Below are 20327 nucleotides of genomic sequence, written 5' to 3'. Positions count from 1 at the left end.
TTGGTCTACGTTCACCAAAAACTCGACTTAACGGGCCTGAGAGTTTTTTATGCGTGGAGAATGATAAGCACCCCCACATCGACCAAAATTGGTACCTTGTCGCTTACATATTATCGCGGTAATGGAAATTATTAATTGAATATAAAGTTAGAATATGATCCATTTATGAAAGTTTTGTTAATTTGCTTCGAATTATTTATTAGGGAAAATCCTTTAATTCGAAAAGAAATATTGAGATTTGCTCATCCTCCGACGGGAACGCTATCTCTTCTATTTCTTTCCTAAAATGAATATTCCCTCCTCGATTTACCAAAAAACGCAAATCATATATAAATTGAACATTCGCATTTCTCATAAAATAAATTACTATATAAAAAAATGCATTGAATCATTTGCATAAAAAATGATTTAATTAGTAAAATAAACTCAAATTATTTCAAGTTTTCATTTAGCTCGAATGTCGTATCGGATCACACTACTTCGACCAAGCAGTGATTTCCATGCTCATTCTACAAATAAATGTTTTTGAAAATATTCAACTGACATACATAGAAAGGAAATTATCAATATCAAGCAAATTAAAAGTATATATAAGTTTAACAACTGCGTCATAAATTGATAAAAGTTTGCTATAATAGAAGAATATGTATACATATGGCATAAAACAAGGTCCTAAAAAAACATAATATTATAAGGACTAAAACAGTACATGTATATCTTTAAGAGAGGTCTGAAACAAACCTAATTAAAATAACAAGATCTAAACATATAAATAGACTAAACTAAATTTGAATAGTAACTAAAAAGGCACGTCGGGCTAGCTTTAAGGACTTGGAACATAAATTACCATTTTCATATAAAGGACTAAAACAGAATACGGTGTAAACAAAGAGGCATAACTCAATATTTTACCTAAAATAAAGATAATGACCAGAATATAAATTTCAGAAATAAATAGGACAATATCTAATACTAGCAAAATGTATAATAAACAGCAATGTGACCGAAACACAAGTTTAATAAATAGAGAAAATAACCTCAGTGACCGAAAATGTCTTATAATATACGATTTTAACCAACTTTTTTTGGATTTGCCAAAATGACCAACAAAATCGCAACTTGAACTCTAATTTTTCAACTCAGTTTCCAAATTCGCAACGTGAATATCCAGATTCGCAACGCGATTGTAAGATTCGCAACGCGATTTTGAAAAATGTGTTGCGATAGTTAAAATGTGTTGCGATAGTTAAAATGTGTTGCGATAGTTAAAATGTGTTGCGAGAGTTTGAAAAACGTGTTGTTGCGATAGTGAAAAAGTGTTGCGATAGTGAAAAATCCAAAATAAGTTTACATTTTAACTATTCCAAATTCACGTGAAGTTTGAAAAAATAAAGAATGTGTTGCGATAGTGTAAAAGATTCCCAAGTGTTTGCAATGCTCAATCCCACATAGTATTGGAAACGCTATTGGGAATGGGTATTTAAGGCTTGGATTTCTCACTTCCTTGTTGAGTGGAAGAGAACAAGGGGGACTCTCTCGCACCGTCGTCGCCGTCGTCCCGTTTCGTCTCGGGTCGTGGTCGTGGTAATACGTGTCTTCGACACGTCCGTACGGATACTATCTTTTTAGAGAAAATTCTTAAGAAATCGCAACGTGAACTTGGACTATTGCAACGAATTTGGACTAACGTAAATTTGGAAAATCGCAACGCGATTCTGACTATCGCAACGCGATCTCCAGTTTCGCAAATCAGTTTCCAGATTCACAACGCGATTTTGACTATCGCAACGCGAATTTAGAAAATCGCAATGCGATAGTCAAAATCACGTTGCGAATCTGGAAACTAATTTGTGATACTGGAGATTGCGTTGCGATCTAGAGATCGCATTGCGATTTTGTTGGTCATTTTGGCAAATCGAAAAAAAGTTGGTCAAAATCGTATATTATAAGGCATTTTCGGTCACTGAGGTTATTTTCTCTAATAAATATGAGACTTTAAATACGAAACAATTCCCTTTACATAAAATGATTAAAATAAAACATTACAAAACTTGAAGACCTCTTACATAATTTACCATAAATGAAAAATTATGCATTTACCCCTTTCCTGGAGACGTCGTTTAATGCTTTGTATTTAAAGACGAAACAAGGCCAAAATTCAGCCATCCTTCCCTATTTGTTACATTTCACTCTCTCTTCTCAAAATAAGAGAGAAAAAAGATCTCAAAATCTCTCTTCTCTTCTCCAGTTTTCCTCCCATCCTCCACCGAGTGAGGACCCAACAAAACATCCGGCCACCACAAATCGGTGGTCCGGGCAACGACTACAGACCAAATAAAACCCCTTTTACTCCTATTCTTTCTTCTTCATCTCTCAAAACTCTAAAAAAATTGAACCCCCTCCAAAACCAGATCTAAAAACACAACCTTTAACTTTGAAGGCAAAGGGTCCTTGGTCAGATGAAACGACGGTCTGGGTGACGATTTTTTTTTAGTCTCGTACATTTTTTGGTTTTATTCTTTCTGGTTGTTTGTTTTTTGTTTTTCTGAAGTTCCTCCTTGAAAAAAATCTTGCATGTCTATTTAGGGATCCTTTTTTAGATGTAAATGATGATCTCTCTGTACGGGGATGATTTCCCTAGATTTGTATTTGACAGCCCTTTGATTCTCCTCAGGATTTCTTTGGATTTGCTTCTTATTTTTATTGTTTTTAGACTGATTCGTCGTCCTTTTTTTATTGTTGGCATTGATTCTCAATCACTGTAGGTTGAAAGGGATGTGTCATAAGCAATCGATAGCAACAGTAGCAACAGGCAGCGGTGGCTGCTCCCTAGGGTTATAATGAAATCCTAGGGTTCCTATAATCTCATCTGAGCTGTTGATTTTCACCAGATCCGACGATGTAGATCGTACGGCACATGGAAACTACTGAGGGCTTAGGAGAACCTAGATATGTTTGGATCATGCGGGCGGGCTCCTTACTAGGCCAGAAACATTGCGTTGGGCCTGAATCTCCTCTGGGCTTGGTGTTTGGGTCTTCTAATGTATGTTGGGTGTTATAACTTGGGCAAATTCAGGTCGGGTCTACAAAAATGTAATAATAATAATAATAGTAAATAATAATAATAATAATAATAAAATGATAAATTAAAACCCAGACAAAAACGGGTGTCTACACTTGGCTTGACGGTTGTTGAGACCAGACCAATGCTTCAGTTGAGTGGGAATTCTAACGATGCTACATGACACTGGGTTCCCTCAGTTAACTAGTGTCTGATGGCTATTTGAGACCAGATACTATTCAGGTTTGCATTTAGATAATGCACATGAGTATCAGTGTTGCATTTAGATAATGCGTAGTAGATACAGTCATTAGGGTTATGACCCTTTAGAGGTGTACTCATGGCAACGCCCTTAGCAGATGATTAAGGGAAGCGTGAGGCCTTTTACTATAGAATAGTAAAACCCTAAGTAGGTAGCACTCAGTCAAGATCATGCATGGAACTACTTCTTAGTACCATGTTTTTAGCATGCTTGTGTTTATGAAACTTTTAATGTTGCTCTAGATTCGCAATTATACTATTGGGCTTTCTAAGCTTAGTATTCGGATGTTTCCATTCACATGTTTCTAGCTTGGGCAGTTCGTGGAGCACCGTCGCAGGAGGATTTCCAACATCTCCTTCATAGTACTATATTATAGCTTTAGTGGGCATATGCATTCATGTGACCTTACTCATGTATTCATATTATAAGATAGAGTTTGTAATTTTTTTGATTTAAACAATGTGTCATTGAGCACCAGTTTAGAAAATGTTTTAATAATTGTTTTGTATGTTTTATGAAACCATTAAGTATGTTTTAAAAACAATAGGTTTTGAAAATCAGAGGTTGCCTCGGCAGCCAAATGTGGCACTTTAGGTCCATTTGGATTTAGGGTGTTACACTTTCACTCTTTATTCTCTCTTTATTCTCTCTTTTCTAATTTACATAGTGTTTTTGTTAGCTTAATTTTGCAAACACCTAACTTTAAAGGTTTTCTTCTTTACACATCTTTAAATTTTGTAAAAGGGGAGTGGTTCTAGTTTAGTCTTTAGAAAAACTATGAATTTTAAAGGTTACTCTTGAGCATAGAAAAAGAAAGAAAAAATTAGTGAATTTGTTTGAAGTCCATAGTCTGGAGCTAAGGTAGTGGGTGTTGGTTTAGAAGTCGAACCACTATAAATCATTGTGTAAATCTTTCCTATCTTTTTCCTCTATTCCCAATTTTTCTCAATTTATCCCCTCTTAATAATATTTTTGGTTGTTCATAAAGCCTAAAAAATCCCAACATAATTTAATGAAAATAAATCTCTTAAATAACTTACTTATAACATCCTATAACGTGTCAACTATACCTAAAGGTCTAAAAAGAATCAATAGACTAATATATCTTATTTTCTTACACATATTGTTGTTGTTGTTTTTATAAAGATACATTGATTACATAGTATATGTTCAAAATACTTTCAACGATTTGACAGTAAACGCTCAATCACCCTGCTGCAGTCGCTAGCACTCGAACTTGTGACCTCTATAAACAATAACGATTCATTTAACCACCGAAATAAGTTGGTTTGAGTTTCACATATTGTTGTTAAATGCATCATTCACTGATATAAGTTCATTAAAATCTAATATATCTACCAGAATTAAGTGACCTTGATGGTAAAAGAAGTATTTAAATATTTTTGTTCATATTTTTATCAAGTATTTTATAAAACTTATATTTAAAAAATATTTAATTGAAGGTTTTTAAAATATTTTTTATATTTTTATTAGTAATAAATTTTAAATAATAATTAGCTAAATTTCAAAAAAATCTGATAAAAACAATCAATAAGAAAGAGACAAATGGATAATTTATTTCACTATCAATAAATTGAAAATCAAGCTTCTCTTTACAAATCCTGATTTCAACACTCTAGGTTCCTTTCCAATTATTCATACAGATCCCATTAATTTTAGTAATTCACTTGAAATCATTTTTTAACATCCAGAACACCTAAATTTTCCTTTCACGTATTTTCTAGAAATTTATCCAAGAACACTAAAAAATATCATCAATTATAGAATTCTCATTTTTATTTACTAAAGGAAGTTTAGAATAGATTTAATTATAACAAAATAAATATAAGGGTAAATTACACTATTCCTCACTCTACTTTACTATCTCTCCTATTTTGCTCACCGAACTTTCGATTTTTCTAATTTGCTCACTGAACTTTACATATTGAATCATTTTGCTCACTCTGCCGTTAATTTTTTAACAGTATTATGACATGGCACAGGAATCAAAATGACATTGTTTTGAAAAACTCAAATATACTCTAAAACAATGTCGTTTTGGTGAGTAAAATATGAGTGAAGTAAAGTTTAATGACTCATAGTGCAATTTACCATTTTTCCTTCTTTTCTCCATTTTCTCTCTATCGGCCACCACGTCATTTTCATTCCGGCCACCGTCGACAGCCGTAGATGGTGGCCTTTCAGTCCCAAAATGGGATAGGTCAGTTCGTCTCGACCCCCTGAGTTCGGATTTTGTGATTGTTTCACCGAAAAATGTCCTAAAATCCGTTAATTTGGATTGAAACGTTTTAATTTCCTCACTTTCAATCTCAAATTCATGGACTTCGAAACAAATTTCGACAAAATGAAGGTCAGATTCGAACTAACGACGTCGAGACAAAGCGACTCATCCCATTTTGGGACTAAACAACCACCATCTACGGCGGTCAACGGTGGTCGGCGGTGGCATCTGACCACCTTCTATTTTTATTTTATTTTTTTAATTATTTTTATTAAATAATAAAAAAATCAATCGTTAGAGAGAAAACGAGGAGTGAGCAAAATGATTCAATTTGTAAAGTTCAGTGATCAAATTAGAAAAATTAAAAGTTCGGTGAGCAAATTGGATAAAGAGTAAAATAGAGTGAGGAATGATGTAATTTACCCTAAATATAAAAGCATTTATAACCTAAGGATTAATCAAGCAAAAAAATCATCATTTTAGATTATAATCTCTTGAAAAATCTATAAACATTGGATAACCCGTTTGGAATTATCAAATCTTAATCTAGAAAATAAAATTACTCAAACAGGTGATTAGAAGATAAAATCTAAATAGAATCTCATAACTAAATCATGTTTAAACCTAATGGTCAAAAATTTCTTTCAAGTATAAAAAGTAAGTTCATATTAAATTATTAAACGAAAGCAAGCCTAAGTCATGCAAAGGTATTTCTAAAACATATTACATGTATAAGGATATTTTTATCATTTCATATATAGGACATGTAGATTACACACTGAAACTACCCAGACATTCTTAGGAGAAAACCTACAAAAATGGAGAGGGAGAAATATTTTAAAAAAATACATATTTGCAATTTTACAACTCTTGACATTTGGATGTTAAAGTATGCCTAAAAATTAATTATACGATAATTATAATCATATGTTAGCTTTACTTTGTTTATTAAAATACTAATTAACAATAAAGTATTAAAAATATTATTTTTTAAAACCCTTAATCGATTATTATTGTTGGCTTGATCAATAATAATACATTAAGATTAATGAATATGTTAAAAAAACAATATATCGGACCGACCCACTATGAGTATATTTCTTAAATTATTATGTAATAGTTATAACCTTACTAATACTGATACCACAAATGAGTCCAACTTAAACTCAACACCATTCATGACTCTAAGGAGATCTATGTTACTAATAGTCAAAAGAAAACCAAATAGAACGATGTTGTCTTCATTTTTCATTAGGTTTAACAAATTCGAAACTCACACTACTTGGGACCCTCCAAATATATAGAAGAAAAAATTTGAAAAACATTAATCTTACTCATTGTCAAACACGCACTAATGTTTAATACCCACACTTGAATTCGAATTATGATGCTCAGCAAAACGGCAGATAATACGAAGTTTTCCTATGATCAAGATGAAAACAAGGAACATGCAAAAATGATACATATGTATCATTTTTGCATGTTCCCTGTTTATATATGTATATATATATATATAATAGAAATGAAGGGATTATCAATTAGGATTAAATCATCTATCAATATGAAGCAGGAACAGGGGAACACGTCCCAAACCTTTAAAGAGGGTCCAACAACATGCTATAAGTGTCGATGCAACTGGCAATCTTTTAAAAGATTAGCTTATTAACGATGTTGAGGAAAAATCAACTGCAATTCAATCCCTCTTGCTCTGCTTAACGAAGAAGATCTGTGTGCCTGTGTATAAAAGATAATAAAAATATAAAGCGAGCCTAGAGCTCCGAAAATTGCTTTCATTGGTTATAAGACACCTGAAACAATGTTAACAGCAATATCTAAGTAATGTCATACTGACAACCGGTGAAAATCTTTCGTCGGATCAATTATTAGAAAAATAGTACTTACTACTGATGCTTCCCGTCATGGAACTGTGCATTTTTTGACGACTTGAAAGTTTCCAAAAATTCTTTAGCCTTTTGCATTTCTTCCTTCTTCCTTGACTTGTCCCAATTGTGTTCAGCAGCAAGTATTTCAATAATGCGCGGCAAGGCATGGCTAGCTGCATCAGTTTCAAGGAAAGCAAGTCGAGATCTCCTGGCAATGAAATCGACAGCAGTTTCGCAGTACTCATTTCGAGCACAATATGCAACCTCCGCCTCCATATAAGGGTACCCATGAGCAAGCCTCTTACCCAAATTTTCATTCTAGAATTTCAAAAGCAGATTTGAAATTGTTAACCAACCAAAAAGAAATCAAAATTGCATGTTCAGAGACATTACTTGCTATATTCAAGTCTCTTGAACTAAAACTGTCATAGAATTGGTTCTATTAAAGCTAATGAGGCTATTGCTCCATTAATTGATTACAAATAAGCATCTTCGATATATATATTGCTCAGATTCTTCATTTTTTTTAGTTTTCGTGTTCGACGTGTCCTGACACATATGGATACTAGTATGGGGAAATGACCTTTACAAAATCCTCCAGATTCATAAAACACTATATAAAAAAATGATTATACCCATGTTGGAAACGTACAATATTCGAAACTCTTACCAGAACCCAAATAACATAAGCTTATATAACTACAAGGACAAGGATTAGTGTATAAGTTTATTATCCACAGAAACTGAAGTATTGAAGAAAAGTATACGAGTGCTCCAGAATTAATTGTTCTCGCATCAAGTAATGGCATAGAAATGCCTAAGCTATAATTCCTACCTTATTTCCAGTAATTTTCTCTCTCTAAGAACAAATTAACATTGTATCAAAATGGAGATCCTTGAAAGCTAATCATTCATTATTTCTTAATACATTTGATTGAGGTGTTGGTAGATAATACTCACTAAATTACTAAATATGTCAACACTCGAAGTGCAATGTGTAGTACAGATGCAGAATTACCTCTTCACTACAGCTATTAAGACCCATAATTAACTGTTCTGATTATGAGAGCATAGCAAACCAACCTGAGCTATGGTGGCTACTCGTTCTGCTAAGGTGCCATATGCATGAGACAAATGCTTTGCAGAAGCAGTGTCCATCACACCAGGAACAACTTTACCACCATGTGACTTCTTCATGCGTACATATTGTTGAGCAAGAACAGTAAAAAGAGAGGGTTCCCATCCATTTCCACCAATCAGATGCAGGTTGCTTGTTATACATTCATTTCTTGGACTCAATTTACCAGATAAGATAGCAGCATTAACTGCATCTTCTGCCATGCTGAAACTAGTTCTAGTAAGCATAAAAAACTAATGCCTGAATGAAGAGAGAGAGAAACGGAGATCAACAGAACAAGATACCATGCTCGAAAATCAAGGAATTCAGAGTATGTCTATCACTATTTATGTAATTTGATAGTTGGACTACACTCCAAATTTTCACTTGAGGTTAAAAGTTCAACAGTAGTCCAGCAAGATTAATTCAGCTCTTATAACACAACTAATACTTGCAACAATGTATCGGAGAAAACCCTCAGATTAGGTTGCTACTCCAAGAGAATATCTAGCAAAACCAAAGTAAATATTACCTTCGGTAAGTAGTCCACTTCCCACCGGTGATTGTTACCAAACCAGGATAATCCTCAGAAACAACATGATCTCTAGAAATGCTTTCGGTGCTCTTTGCATTAGGATCAACAGCCAATGGACGGATGCCGCTCCAGGCAGAAAGAACATCTGTACGGCGTACCTAATGTTTTCCACCACAATTTAACTAAAAGGTTAGATTGAACTGTTTACCCCAAAAAAGGGTGATTTGATTATAAGTAATATAGGAAAAACAAGGTTGAAGTACTAAACATTGATAAATTCGTGTTATACCTTGACATTTAGGTAATCGCAGATCGCATCAAGTATAAATTGAATTTCATCCTCATGTGGTTCTGGAAGTGGGGTGATGGACGTACTAGAATCTGTAGTGCCAGCTATAGTTCTCCCCAGCCATGGAAGCATGAAGACAACACGTCCATCCTTAGTTTTAGGTACAATCAAGCCCATTCCTTCTGGAGAATAGTAATCTGGGAGAACAATATGCACACCACTGCTAGGACATATCATAGGCAGTGCATCTTTGTTAGCCATTTTCCTTAAAGAGTCACAAAATGGTCCAGCCGCATTGACAACAACTTTTGAATAGGTGTCGAACTCCTGGCCTGTTTATATGTTAATGAGAAAAAGGATCAAACAGATTACCAGGTAGGATACTTCACCAATACTCATGCAGCAATTAGCTTAATTTTGAAGGAAGAAAAATTAGAAGCAGATGTTTAGTCCTTATCTGTTAATCCTTTTATTCATCCAATAGCAGAATTTTTAAAAAATAATTCAACAATGCTTCAACCTTGCAGGACACTGAATAAGCCAAAATAAACAAATGAATATAGAAATGTTTAACTAGGAGTACGACTTATTTAAAATGTAAAGAATGAGTAGTGAATTGTCTAAACTGGAAGAAAAAACTAATTATTTCCAATAAAAGAGCAGCTTCATCTAAAGAATGTTTGACATCTTTCAACAATTTAATCATATCAAAACTCTGAAAAAAATGCTGTTCATTACAGTATATAATTTGAATAGAAATCCTTGAGGTTTTATAAGTGAAACTTCCGTGTAGGGACAATTTAAACCATAATCGCACCCCTGCATTATATTGGCTGCTGATTCTAAGAAATAAGGAAATTAAAACTTATATCTCAATCTATCTTGTTGTATGAATAAGGAAATAACCTAAAGAAACACATTCAAGTTCTTACAAGATTATTAGTGCATTCAAGGAAAAACCAACTAGAACAAGTTAACCATGCAAAGCAAATGGTGATAACAAAAAGGCAGTTAATGCATTCAAGGCAAGACTAACTAGAATGTCACTAAAAATTACATTAATTTTATAGATATCAAATAATAGATATCAAATGCATCTCACTTCATTGCTAGAATGTCACTAAAAAGTACATTAATCTTATAGTAACTTTTGACTCTTCTTTTTTCTCCTACCATTTCAAACTTAATGTTTCATGATGAGGCCGAGAACAGAAAACAAACAAATCATGAAAGATAAGCAAATTGTTGTATGCTTAAAATTGGTTATCATTTATGTTAACTTTTTTGAAGAATGGAGATGCCGGAAACAGGTAAATTTAAAAAATAAACAGGTTTTGAAGCATGAGAGAGAGTGTCAGAGAGAGAGTGGGAGAGAGAGAGAGGGTCATAGGCGGTCAGTCCTCCGGCGAGGATTGGACGATATTTGTGGACAATCTGAGTAAGAGGGTAACTTGGAGAACAGTAAAGGAAATTTTTCAACAACAGGGGAGTGTTCTGCGCGTTTACATTCCGAGTAGTTCTAACAAGCCAAATTATAGAAACCATACATTTGCTTTCGTTCAGTTTGCAAAGGAAGATGGGTTGAAGAAGGCGATAGCAAATGTAAATGGTATTTGGATAGATGGAAAGAAAGTATCGGTAGGAGTAGCTAAATATCCGAAGCAGAGGCTCAGGCAAGCTGTTAGTAGTAACGTCAGAAGGGAAGAAGATAAGTTGAAGAAGGGAGTGACTTGGAGAAGAAGAGGTGGATCTGAGTCTTTCAGTCGATTGAGGGATGAGAGATCTTATAAGGATGCGTTAGTATCTTATGATGGGCGGAGGGAAGTTCCGGCGAGTAAAGAGACTAGGGAGGGTCATCCAGGAAAGGAGGTAGGTCTGAGGAAATTGTGGGAGATGCATATTCCCTCAGATGAATATGACTGGGTGAAAAGATCATTAACAGGGATTATCAAATCCCATTTCGACTTGGAGCTAGTAGTGAAGGGGCTGGCTAGTGATGGGATCAAGGTCAAGGGAGCTAAATGGGGTTATTCATGGAACTCTTGTATCTTAACCTTTGGTTCGATGGAAGAGTTTGAGGCGTGGTCGAACAGAAGGGAGGAAGTGACCTTTTGGTTTGATTGGCTCGATTCACTTATGAGTGTGGATGGTGTCCCGATGGCATTTTGTTCGGTGGAATTGGTTGGAATCCCCTTGCTATGTTGGAATGTTTCTTTTCTGGAAAAGCTTGTTTCAAGGTGGGGAAAACTGGTGTGTATTCATGAGTCGACGGTCAGAATAGAGGATCTGGCGGTGGCAAGGGAATTGTTGAGGGTGGCCAGTCCTTATGATATACAGGAAACTGTTACATTGGGTTCGTATGGGAGATCCTTTAAGGTAAAAATTAAGGTGGGATCGGTTAGTACAAAACAGGATAGCTCTTCAGTAGAAAATTTTACGGTGGCCGGTGATGGTGAGTCCAGAGATGAAGCTTCAGCAGAGGAGAAAGAAGATAGGTTTTCAGGCGGGGAAGGCAGCCCAAAGTTGCTAGTTGAGGATTCTAGGGACACAGTAGACAGATGGTTGGTAGGGGATAACCGTACAACAGTGGCAGGCTGCAGCGAAAGTCAGCATTTAATGTTGCAGGAAGGAGAAGGTCAACCTAGTGGTGTAAAGGTGTCAGATTTTTCAGAAGAAGATTTGAATTTTAAAGGGGATTACCGGGGTCTTGGTTTAAGGAATTATATCTTCAATGAAAGAGATAAAGCTCAGTTAGAGGAGTTGAGTGAGCCCAATTCCAACAACACTGGAATTTCCCCCTCTGGGCCAGTTGTTAATTTATTTAAATTGGGCTATGGTAATTATAAGGAGTCTCGGGTGGAAATATTAGGAGATCAGCAGCATCCTGGTTCTGTTGAACCAAATATGCAGAATTTGGCTAATGTTCCGTCAGACTTAATCTCAATTTCGATTCCTGGTGGGGCATTGACAGAGGGACTCCAAAAAAGTCAAATGAGGAAAGGTTAGAGGAAGTAACAGTCTAGGATAATGAAGCTAGTAGAGCGAAAGCAATAAAGGTGGTAAGGGAAGCAAGGCAAGTTCATATGGGTAGTAACCAAGGGTTAGGATTAAATAAGGAGTCTCTTGTAAATGGTCTAAGGAGTTGGAGTCCTTTAGATCATTTGTCTAGAAGTCTACATATAAGGAATGCATCGATAGGAAGGTGGAATAGAGGTTCTATTTCTAGAGTGTATAAAAGATCTAGAGACAGAAAGGTGTGGTTTAACCCGAGCAGAGAAGAAGGAGCATTGCAATCTTTGGAGTTGACTGGTCATAACAGGACTATAATCGAGCCTATGTTGAGTAATCAATCTCTTCCTGTTATCTTGGAGGGAAGATCCATGGGAGTTGAGGAGGAAGGTGGTTTTAGTCACATTTTTGCAGTGGCTAGGAGTGTAAAAGATGTTGTAACAGATTGTCAGTCTGGTCCAATGGCTAGGAATGAGAAAAGAAGAAAGAAAAGGCTTCTGATCAGGGAAGCTCTGGATGTTGTCAGTCTCCATACTGCAGCTTCTTCAAATTTCTCGATATTTTTGGAGGAGGCTTTGGCAACATGGTAAGTCAGTAAAATTTTGGGGATTACATTCAAAGAGGGGAAGAAGGCCTTCTTGGAAAAAATTATAAATTTTGAGGAAGGTTTGGATGAAAGTAGGGTAAGGTTGGATTCGCGGGAATAGACTTTTGTTTACTTTTTTGCTCTGAGGCTTTGGTTTAATAATAGTCTTCATGATAAAGATTAAGATTATTTCATGGAACGTAAGGGGTATTGGTAAAAAGGAAAAATCAAGAGCTTTAGCAAATATGGTCAAGAAGTACAAACCATGCATCCTCCTCATTCAAGAAACAAAGCTAGAAAATTGTTCTCAGGCTCTTAGGAGAAGGATAGGTGGAAGTATTCTTAATGGAGGAATTTTTGTTCCAACAGTGGGGTCTGCAGGTGGATTAATGGTTTTGTGGAATGATAAGGATTTTGAAGTTCTCAATAGCCACTTAAGTGGTAGATTCATTGCAGTTTTTGGAAAGTTTAAGAACTCAAGTGAAGAGTGTGTGATTATTAACGAGTATGGTCCTTCTATTGATTCTGAAAAGACTGAATTTTTCAAGGAGTTGTTGGATTTTGTTGCTGCTCAAACCGTGTCAGTCTGCATTGGGGGGGATTTTAATGTGTACCTTGATCCGGCAGAGAAGTTGGGAATGTCTCAAAATTGGCTCTCTATTGATATTTTGAGAAATTTCCTAAACCAAACTAACTTAATTGATCTTCCTATGGTAGGGGGAAGGTTTACATGGTGTAATAATAGAGAAGCTTATACTTGGGTCAGACTTGATAGGTTTCTAATTTCTAGGAATTTTCTGATCTGTTTTCCGAATATTGTGCAGAGCATGTTACCTAGGTCTTTATCCGATCACAATCCTATTGTATTGGAGGAAGAATCTGTAGATTGAGGTCCTAAACCGTTCAGATTTTTTAATTATCTTTTAGAGGAGGAAGGATTTAAGGACTTGGTTAAATCGTCCTTGGATAATTTGCGCGTAAGTAAGAGGAGAAGGGGTATCTTCAGTTTTTTACAAGGAACTAAAAAATCTATCAAAAACTGGTCTTGCAGAAAATTCCATGGGATTTTTGAGTCAATTACAGATTTAGAATTGAAGATTAATGATCTTGAAGTTAAAGCACAAAGTGGTGTTATCTCCCAACAGGCGTGGGATCAGTTGATGGAGTTCAGATCGAATCTTTGGAGGCTTTATAGGATTGAAGAAAGTATTTGGTTCCAGAAATCAAGGGCTAGATGGATTAAAGATGGGGACAGAAATACAAGATTCTTTCATCTGTCGACGCTAAACAGGAGTAAAAGAAATGAAATTACAAGTTTGAAGTTTAATGGCTCTGTTGTATTAGAACCGCAATCGATTAAGTTGCATATTGCGGATTATTTTAAGAAAGCCTACAATTCTAAGTTAACTTTGGAAGTTGATGATTTATCTCTGGATTTTGCAAAGCTGACAAGGGACCAATCTTCAAAACTAGAGGAGCAATTTTAAGAAAAGGAAATATGGCAAGCGATAGCTTCATCGGACAGTTCTAAAGCACCAGGCTCCGATGGCTTCACCATGGGTTTTTTCAAGAAATGTTGGCCTAGCTTAAAAGAGCATGTAATGAAATTTTTTCAGGATTTCTACTTTTGTAGGATATGGGAACATGGGGTTAATCATGCGTTTATTACACTCATTCCAAATAAGCTTAATCCGGATAATGTGGAGGACTTTAGACTAATTAGTCTTGTGGGCAGTCTCTATAAGATCCTATCTAAAGTTTTATCCAAGAGATTGAGTTGCTGTGTTGGAGATATCATCAGTCAGTTCCAGTATGCTTTTATACCGGGGAGACAGCTGTTGGATTGTGCTTTTATTGCGAATGAAGGAATTGACTATTGGAGAAAACAAGGGTTGCAAGGGGTTGTTCTAAAAGTTGATTTTCATAGAGCTTATGATACTGTGGAATGGCCAATTTTATTTAGAGCAATGTCAGAGATGGGTTTTGGTTATAGATGGTCCTCGTGGATTTCTCAGTGCCTTTCGACAGCCTCGATTTCGATTCTTGTTAATGGGTCTTCTTCGGTAGAGTTTCCTATGGCCAAGGGTTTAAGACAAGGTTGTAGTCTCTCACCGCTCTTGTTTAACATTGTTGGTGAGATACTCCATTTGATGCTTTCCAAAGCAGTTGACAAGGGTTTATTCCAAGGTTTGTTATTGTGAAAGCTGAAAATTCTGCTAGGTTGTCTCACCTGCAGTTTGCTGATGACCTAATCATTTTTTGCCAAGCCACTCTTACTCAGATCAAGAATGTCATAAGAGTGCTGAGGATTTTTAGTATTATGGCAGGTTTGCATCTAAATTTGGTGAAGAGCAAGATGTTTGGAATTAATATGGAGGATGAAGTATTATCAGAGCTAGTGGAAGATTTTTTATCGTGGTCTGCTAGTGGAGATGGTTTACATTCGGTTAAATCTTGCAGAAATACTCTTGCCAGTGCGTTTGGGGGTAGTGTTTTGTGGATACAAGGGGTTTGGATGGGTCTTGCTCCACCTCGGGTGGATGCTTTCCTCTGGCAGCTTGCTCATTAGAAAGTAGCAGTCAAAGCTGAGTTGGTTAAGAGAGGTTTACCCCTAGGAGACGATATTCTGTGTCCTTTTTGTAAGAAACAGGATGAATCAGTGCAGCATTTATTTATTTCTTGTAATGTTGTTAGGGAATTATGGAAAAAAATAGCTAGTTTTTGGGACATATCGTTGGTTTTACCCCAAGACCCTCCTTCGCTTCTTAGTTCATGGTGTGAGTTGAGGGTGAACTCGACGATTTGGAAGTTTATTCCGGGAGTCATCTTTTGGTCAATCTGGAAAGTTAGGAATGCAATGGTTTTTGAAGGATCTCTTCTTGACATAATGCCTTTGTTCTTCATTGTTAGATTCAGGCTTTCTAAATAGTTCCTAGACAAATTCCCTAAGATAACTATACAAGAGGATGTGCTGATTGGTAATCCATCTCTTGCAGATGGAGTATCACTATTTAAAGCTAAAGATCGTCATGTCTTTCGATGGATTCCCCCCCATAGATTTTCTAAAGATGAATGTCGACAGAGCTGTTAGGCTTGATGGTTCGGGTGGAGGAATTGGAGGTATATTAAGAGATTGGAATTGTTGTACCCTTTTGACTTTTTCAGAGAATGTTGGTCAAGGAACTCCTACACTTGCTGAATTAAAAACTATAAAAAGAGGCATTAAAATTTTTTTGTCATCACGTTGGGAATCAGTTGGTAGGTTGATCGTTGAGAGTGATTGTTCGTCTGCAGTGGAATGTATTCAATCCCCGGTTTTGGATCCAGATTTTTTATCGCCTCTAGTTAATCAGATTTCTACTCTTATCACGGGAAAGGTTCATCCAGTGAGATTGATTCCAAGGCCGTGTAATGGAGAGGCAGACAGTTTAGCAAAGAAAGGGATAGGTTGACTGTATAGGTTCAACTGTGGTTTTTCTGGTCCAGTGAGAAGGTTTTTATGGAAGTAGGAGTGTTTAAGTTTTTTGTACTGAAATTTAGTGTAATTGTTAAATCTTATATAATTTTTCAGTATTAATAAAAGTTCTAAGGCACTATTTTCCTCCTTCCGCTGATTAAGGAGCTTAATCTAAAGCTCCATTAATCAAGAAGGGGGGTTTTAACGAGTCCTTCCATTCTTATCAAAAAAAAGAATGGAGATGTCGGGTACCTGACAGATTGTCACGGATTCTTGCACCAATTACCCGCTGAGTATCTTCTTCTTTAATAAAGGATACAACTTCTGCATGGTTAAGCACTGCTGCCCCAGCAAGTGCAGCACTGCAAGCTAATCCAACATTTAGGCGTGCGTCATTCATCTGACCATCATAGTACACGACTGTGCCCCTCAAGCTTTTGTCTTTGCCCTTCTGTGCAAGTGTAGGGAAGAGTTCAATAGATTCTTGTGCAGAATAATATCTGGACAAATGTAAAAGACGTCTTCCAGCAACCAGATCGTACATTTTCAAGCCCATCCAGTAGTATACTACCTCAAACCAGTCAAAACAGGGCGTCATGCACGGCAAGGCATGACAAAGATGAGGAGCATTCTCAATAACTTGTTTACGCTCCTCAAGTGCATGGAAAACCAGATTCAATTGTCCATAGTCAAGATTAAAGACGGCTTTCTCCAAGTAACGGACACCTACCATAATTGAACAAATGGATTAGTCATTAGACTAAAACAAGCTTATCAAGAAGAAAAGGAATTGGCCTCATGTACATATTTCATGGAAGATTAAATGACAATCCTAAAGGCAACAATTGAACTGTGATATGATGTTATAAATTGCAATACATCCAAAACATTCTATATAATTCAACTGGAAGGAAATTTCTGACGCTCTAAAAAATGACTAGGCATAAAATCTACTTTAAATTTCAAAAATTATGTTAGTAAATTCATACAAGTGTAATTGGTACTTGATGGAGAATATGTTACAGAAATATTGAAGAACTTTTAGCAGAACTAATCAATGTATTATGTAATAAAAATCTCACTCAATAAAAAAGTTGGAACATTCACTATCTAATATCTTATACCAGAGTGAAATCCAAAGAATTTCTCCTTTTCTCATTTTGATATTTTGAATCTTATGCGATCATCTTGTCGGATTTGAAGTCGTCAACAACAATCAAAGTTGAAAATCAGTAATTTTTTAATATATAGTATCTCATACGTATAACGAAGAGAAGGCATATATGATCGCTCAAATCAGCTTGAAGTTTCTTCGTCTCTTCAATTTATTTACAAAAGCACTTTTACATATCAAACGGAGAATTTAAAGAAGCAAAAAAGAAACTGGTTCATTTTTATGAAAAAGGCTTGAAATAACCCTTCCTATACGCATACATGAATATTTATGCTTACCTCCATGAATTAGCTTCGTTGACCGCGAAGAAGTTCCGGAGGAAAAATCGTCTCGCTCGACGAGGCCGACACGGAGGCCCCTGGTGGCGGCGTCCAGGGCAACACCGCATCCGGTGGCACCGCCACCGACGACTAGGATGTCGAGTGGGTTACTGGATTTGGCATCAATAAGAGCCGATTCCTGGACAGAGCGGGACGGAACGACGGCAGTTGGATCACTAATTGTCCGTCTCGGGGACTCTACGGTGGGGTGACCACTGGCACGGTCACTGGAAGATATAGCAGGAGTTAAAAGGATTGCACCACCGCAGGCGGTGACTGCTACTGCAGCGGTGGCGGCCGTGGCAAGGCGTCGGAGGCGTGTGCCAGTCGCGGACATTGCGGAGGATAGAGAAGTGAGAGAGACGTTGGAAATCGAGATGAGGAAGATGTAGGAATCCTTGTTTTGATTAACTAAAGTGCCGCTCCCCTTGAAATATTTTTCTTTTCTGACAAAAATGTTGTCCTCATTGATATTAACAATTTATGGGACGGATAAGGTAAGGCATCCTTATTATACAATTAAAGAAATTAACTATCATAAATGTTAATATTTTTTAATATTTTCAGTAAAATAATATTTTTTATAAAAATTATTAATATTGTATGTAACTTAGAATGTTTAAAATTTTCGGTAGAGTTCTATCTAAAATATTAATTTTTCTACCGAAAATATTAATATTAGACGTTATCTAAACTGTTATTTTTTCTACCGAAATTTAGATAGCGAAATTAACATTAAAAACAATTTTTTAGGTAGCTCGTTGAGAAGATCCGAGAACCAAATGGAAAACTCCAAGCAATATTCGCTAAATCATAACCACACGATTGTATTCCCGTGGATAGGGATAGATCTAAACTATTATCTAAACCTAAAATATTATTTTTTTTTCTATCGAAAATGTTAATATTAGGCGCTATCTAAACTGTTATTTTTTCTACCGAAAATTAGGTAGCGAAATAAATATTTTAAGAATAATTTTTTAGGTAGCGGTTGAGGGCGGTCGCCTCCTAAAAATTTAAAATTATCATATATTTTAGATTTTTATATGTATTTTCTATTAAAATATGTTATTCTTAAAATTTTATAAGTTTAAGTTCGTTCCCTAGAATTTTATGAGTTCAAATTCGTCACCTAACATAAAATCCTACATTCTCTCTGCCTGTAAAACGTATCAAATCCCATTTGATTAGAGAAGAGAAGGCTTGGCCAACTGATACTCGATTTACTGCCATGAGAGTTTCTTTAGTGTATGTCATTAATAATATTTATCAATGTATATATCGGTGTCTGTCATTAATAATATTTATTGTTGAAGCATAGTTGCGTGCATGATCAGCAATGGCAATTGGGTTTGTTGCATGTATGTTGAGCAAGTTGGTTGGTAGTTGGTTAAGGTTGGTTAATGTTGTTAGAAGTCCGTTAGGAGGTTGTTAAAGTAGGTATGCAAGTCCTTTCTTGAAGTCTTTTCTTGTATATATATATGTACTGATGTAGTTCTTTGAAAAAATACAAGTTTAGTGCATTCTTTGTCTCTTCTTAAGCATCTTGCTTAAGTTTTAACATGGTACCGGATGCTGGTGATCTGGTGACATGGTAGGAGTCCACTCTTCTTTGTTGGTGAATGTCCGTTGGTTGTATGGCGACTCCGGTTTCTCCTCTTTCTGGTGGTGTTGTGAGTAGTTCTGATTACTTGGGAGCTTCTCCAAAAGGGTTCACCAATAAACAGTTGACCATTGTTTTAGATGATCGAAACTTTTTGTTATGGAAACAAAAAGTGTTGTTAGCAGTTAGGAGTCATCGTCTTGAGAAGTTACTTTCTGGTTCGGTTGTTTCTCTGTCTGCGACGATTGTGCGGGATGATGGCAATGTTACTGAAAATGAAGATTATGAGCTCTTTGTGGCTCAAGACAGTGTGTTGGCCTCATGGCTTTTATCTACGATTAATTCGTCTTTGTTTCCATATCTGGTGGGAGCTGAAACACCTGCTCAGGTATGGACGACGATAAAACAAGACTTTGCTTGCAAGTCAACAACGGCATTGATGAATCTGCATTATCAACTCAAAGCAGTTCATCAAGGTGAATTAGGAATGCGAATATATGTCGCTCAAGTCAAATAAATATGTGATGCCTTAGCATCGTGTGGCAGCCCAGTGTCCGATCTTGAACATATTACAATGATCTTGAATGGCTTGTCAACGGATTATAGGCATGTAGTTACTGTGTTATTAGCTAGTCGTGATGCTTTAACATTGGAAGAAGTAGTTTCTGTGCTTATTGATTCTGAGACTCAACAAAAAAAATTTAGCCGCTTTGATAATGTGACAGATGCTGCTAATGTGGCTCATGTTAAGAGCTTTGTGGATAATAGGCCTGATCATTTCTTTCGACA

General features: G+C 36.0%; 1 protein-coding gene across 1 annotated transcript; it reads right to left on the bottom strand.

Moving 5' to 3' along the window:
- Positions 1-7429: 7429 nt before the first annotated feature.
- LOC120175018 (glycerol-3-phosphate dehydrogenase SDP6, mitochondrial-like) lies at positions 7430-18379 on the bottom strand. Its single transcript, XM_039181721.1, has 6 exons — positions 17894-18379; positions 16694-17167; positions 9390-9721; positions 9098-9258; positions 8532-8790; positions 7430-7766 (listed from the first exon to the last, which is right to left on the bottom strand). The coding sequence occupies exons 1-6, from the start codon at positions 18270-18272 to the stop codon at positions 7467-7469; spliced, it is 1905 nt and encodes a 634-aa protein (XP_039037652.1). The 5' UTR covers positions 18273-18379; the 3' UTR covers positions 7430-7466.
- Positions 18380-20327: the final 1948 nt, after the last annotated feature.

The sequence above is a fragment of the Hibiscus syriacus genome, unplaced genomic scaffold (genome assembly GCF_006381635.1).
Source record: "Hibiscus syriacus cultivar Baekdansim isolate YM2019G1 unplaced genomic scaffold, ASM638163v2 tig00112153_pilon, whole genome shotgun sequence".
Classification (NCBI taxonomy): domain Eukaryota; kingdom Viridiplantae; phylum Streptophyta; class Magnoliopsida; order Malvales; family Malvaceae; genus Hibiscus; species Hibiscus syriacus.
This window is presented reverse-complemented; position numbering and strand designations above follow the sequence as displayed.

Bases quoted from the DNA above. Each gene is read 5' to 3' on its own strand.
- LOC120175018 (XM_039181721.1), bottom strand. From the start codon at position 18,272: ATGTCCGCGACTGGCACACGCCTCCGACGCCTTGCCACGGCCGCCACC. The intron at 9,722-16,693 runs GTACCCGACATC...ACATATAAACAG, and splicing joins AATCCGTGACAATCTGTCAG to GCCAGGAGTTCGACACCTAT. The intron at 9,259-9,389 runs GTATAACACGAA...GGAAAACATTAG, and splicing joins GCGATTACCTAAATGTCAAG to GTACGCCGTACAGATGTTCT.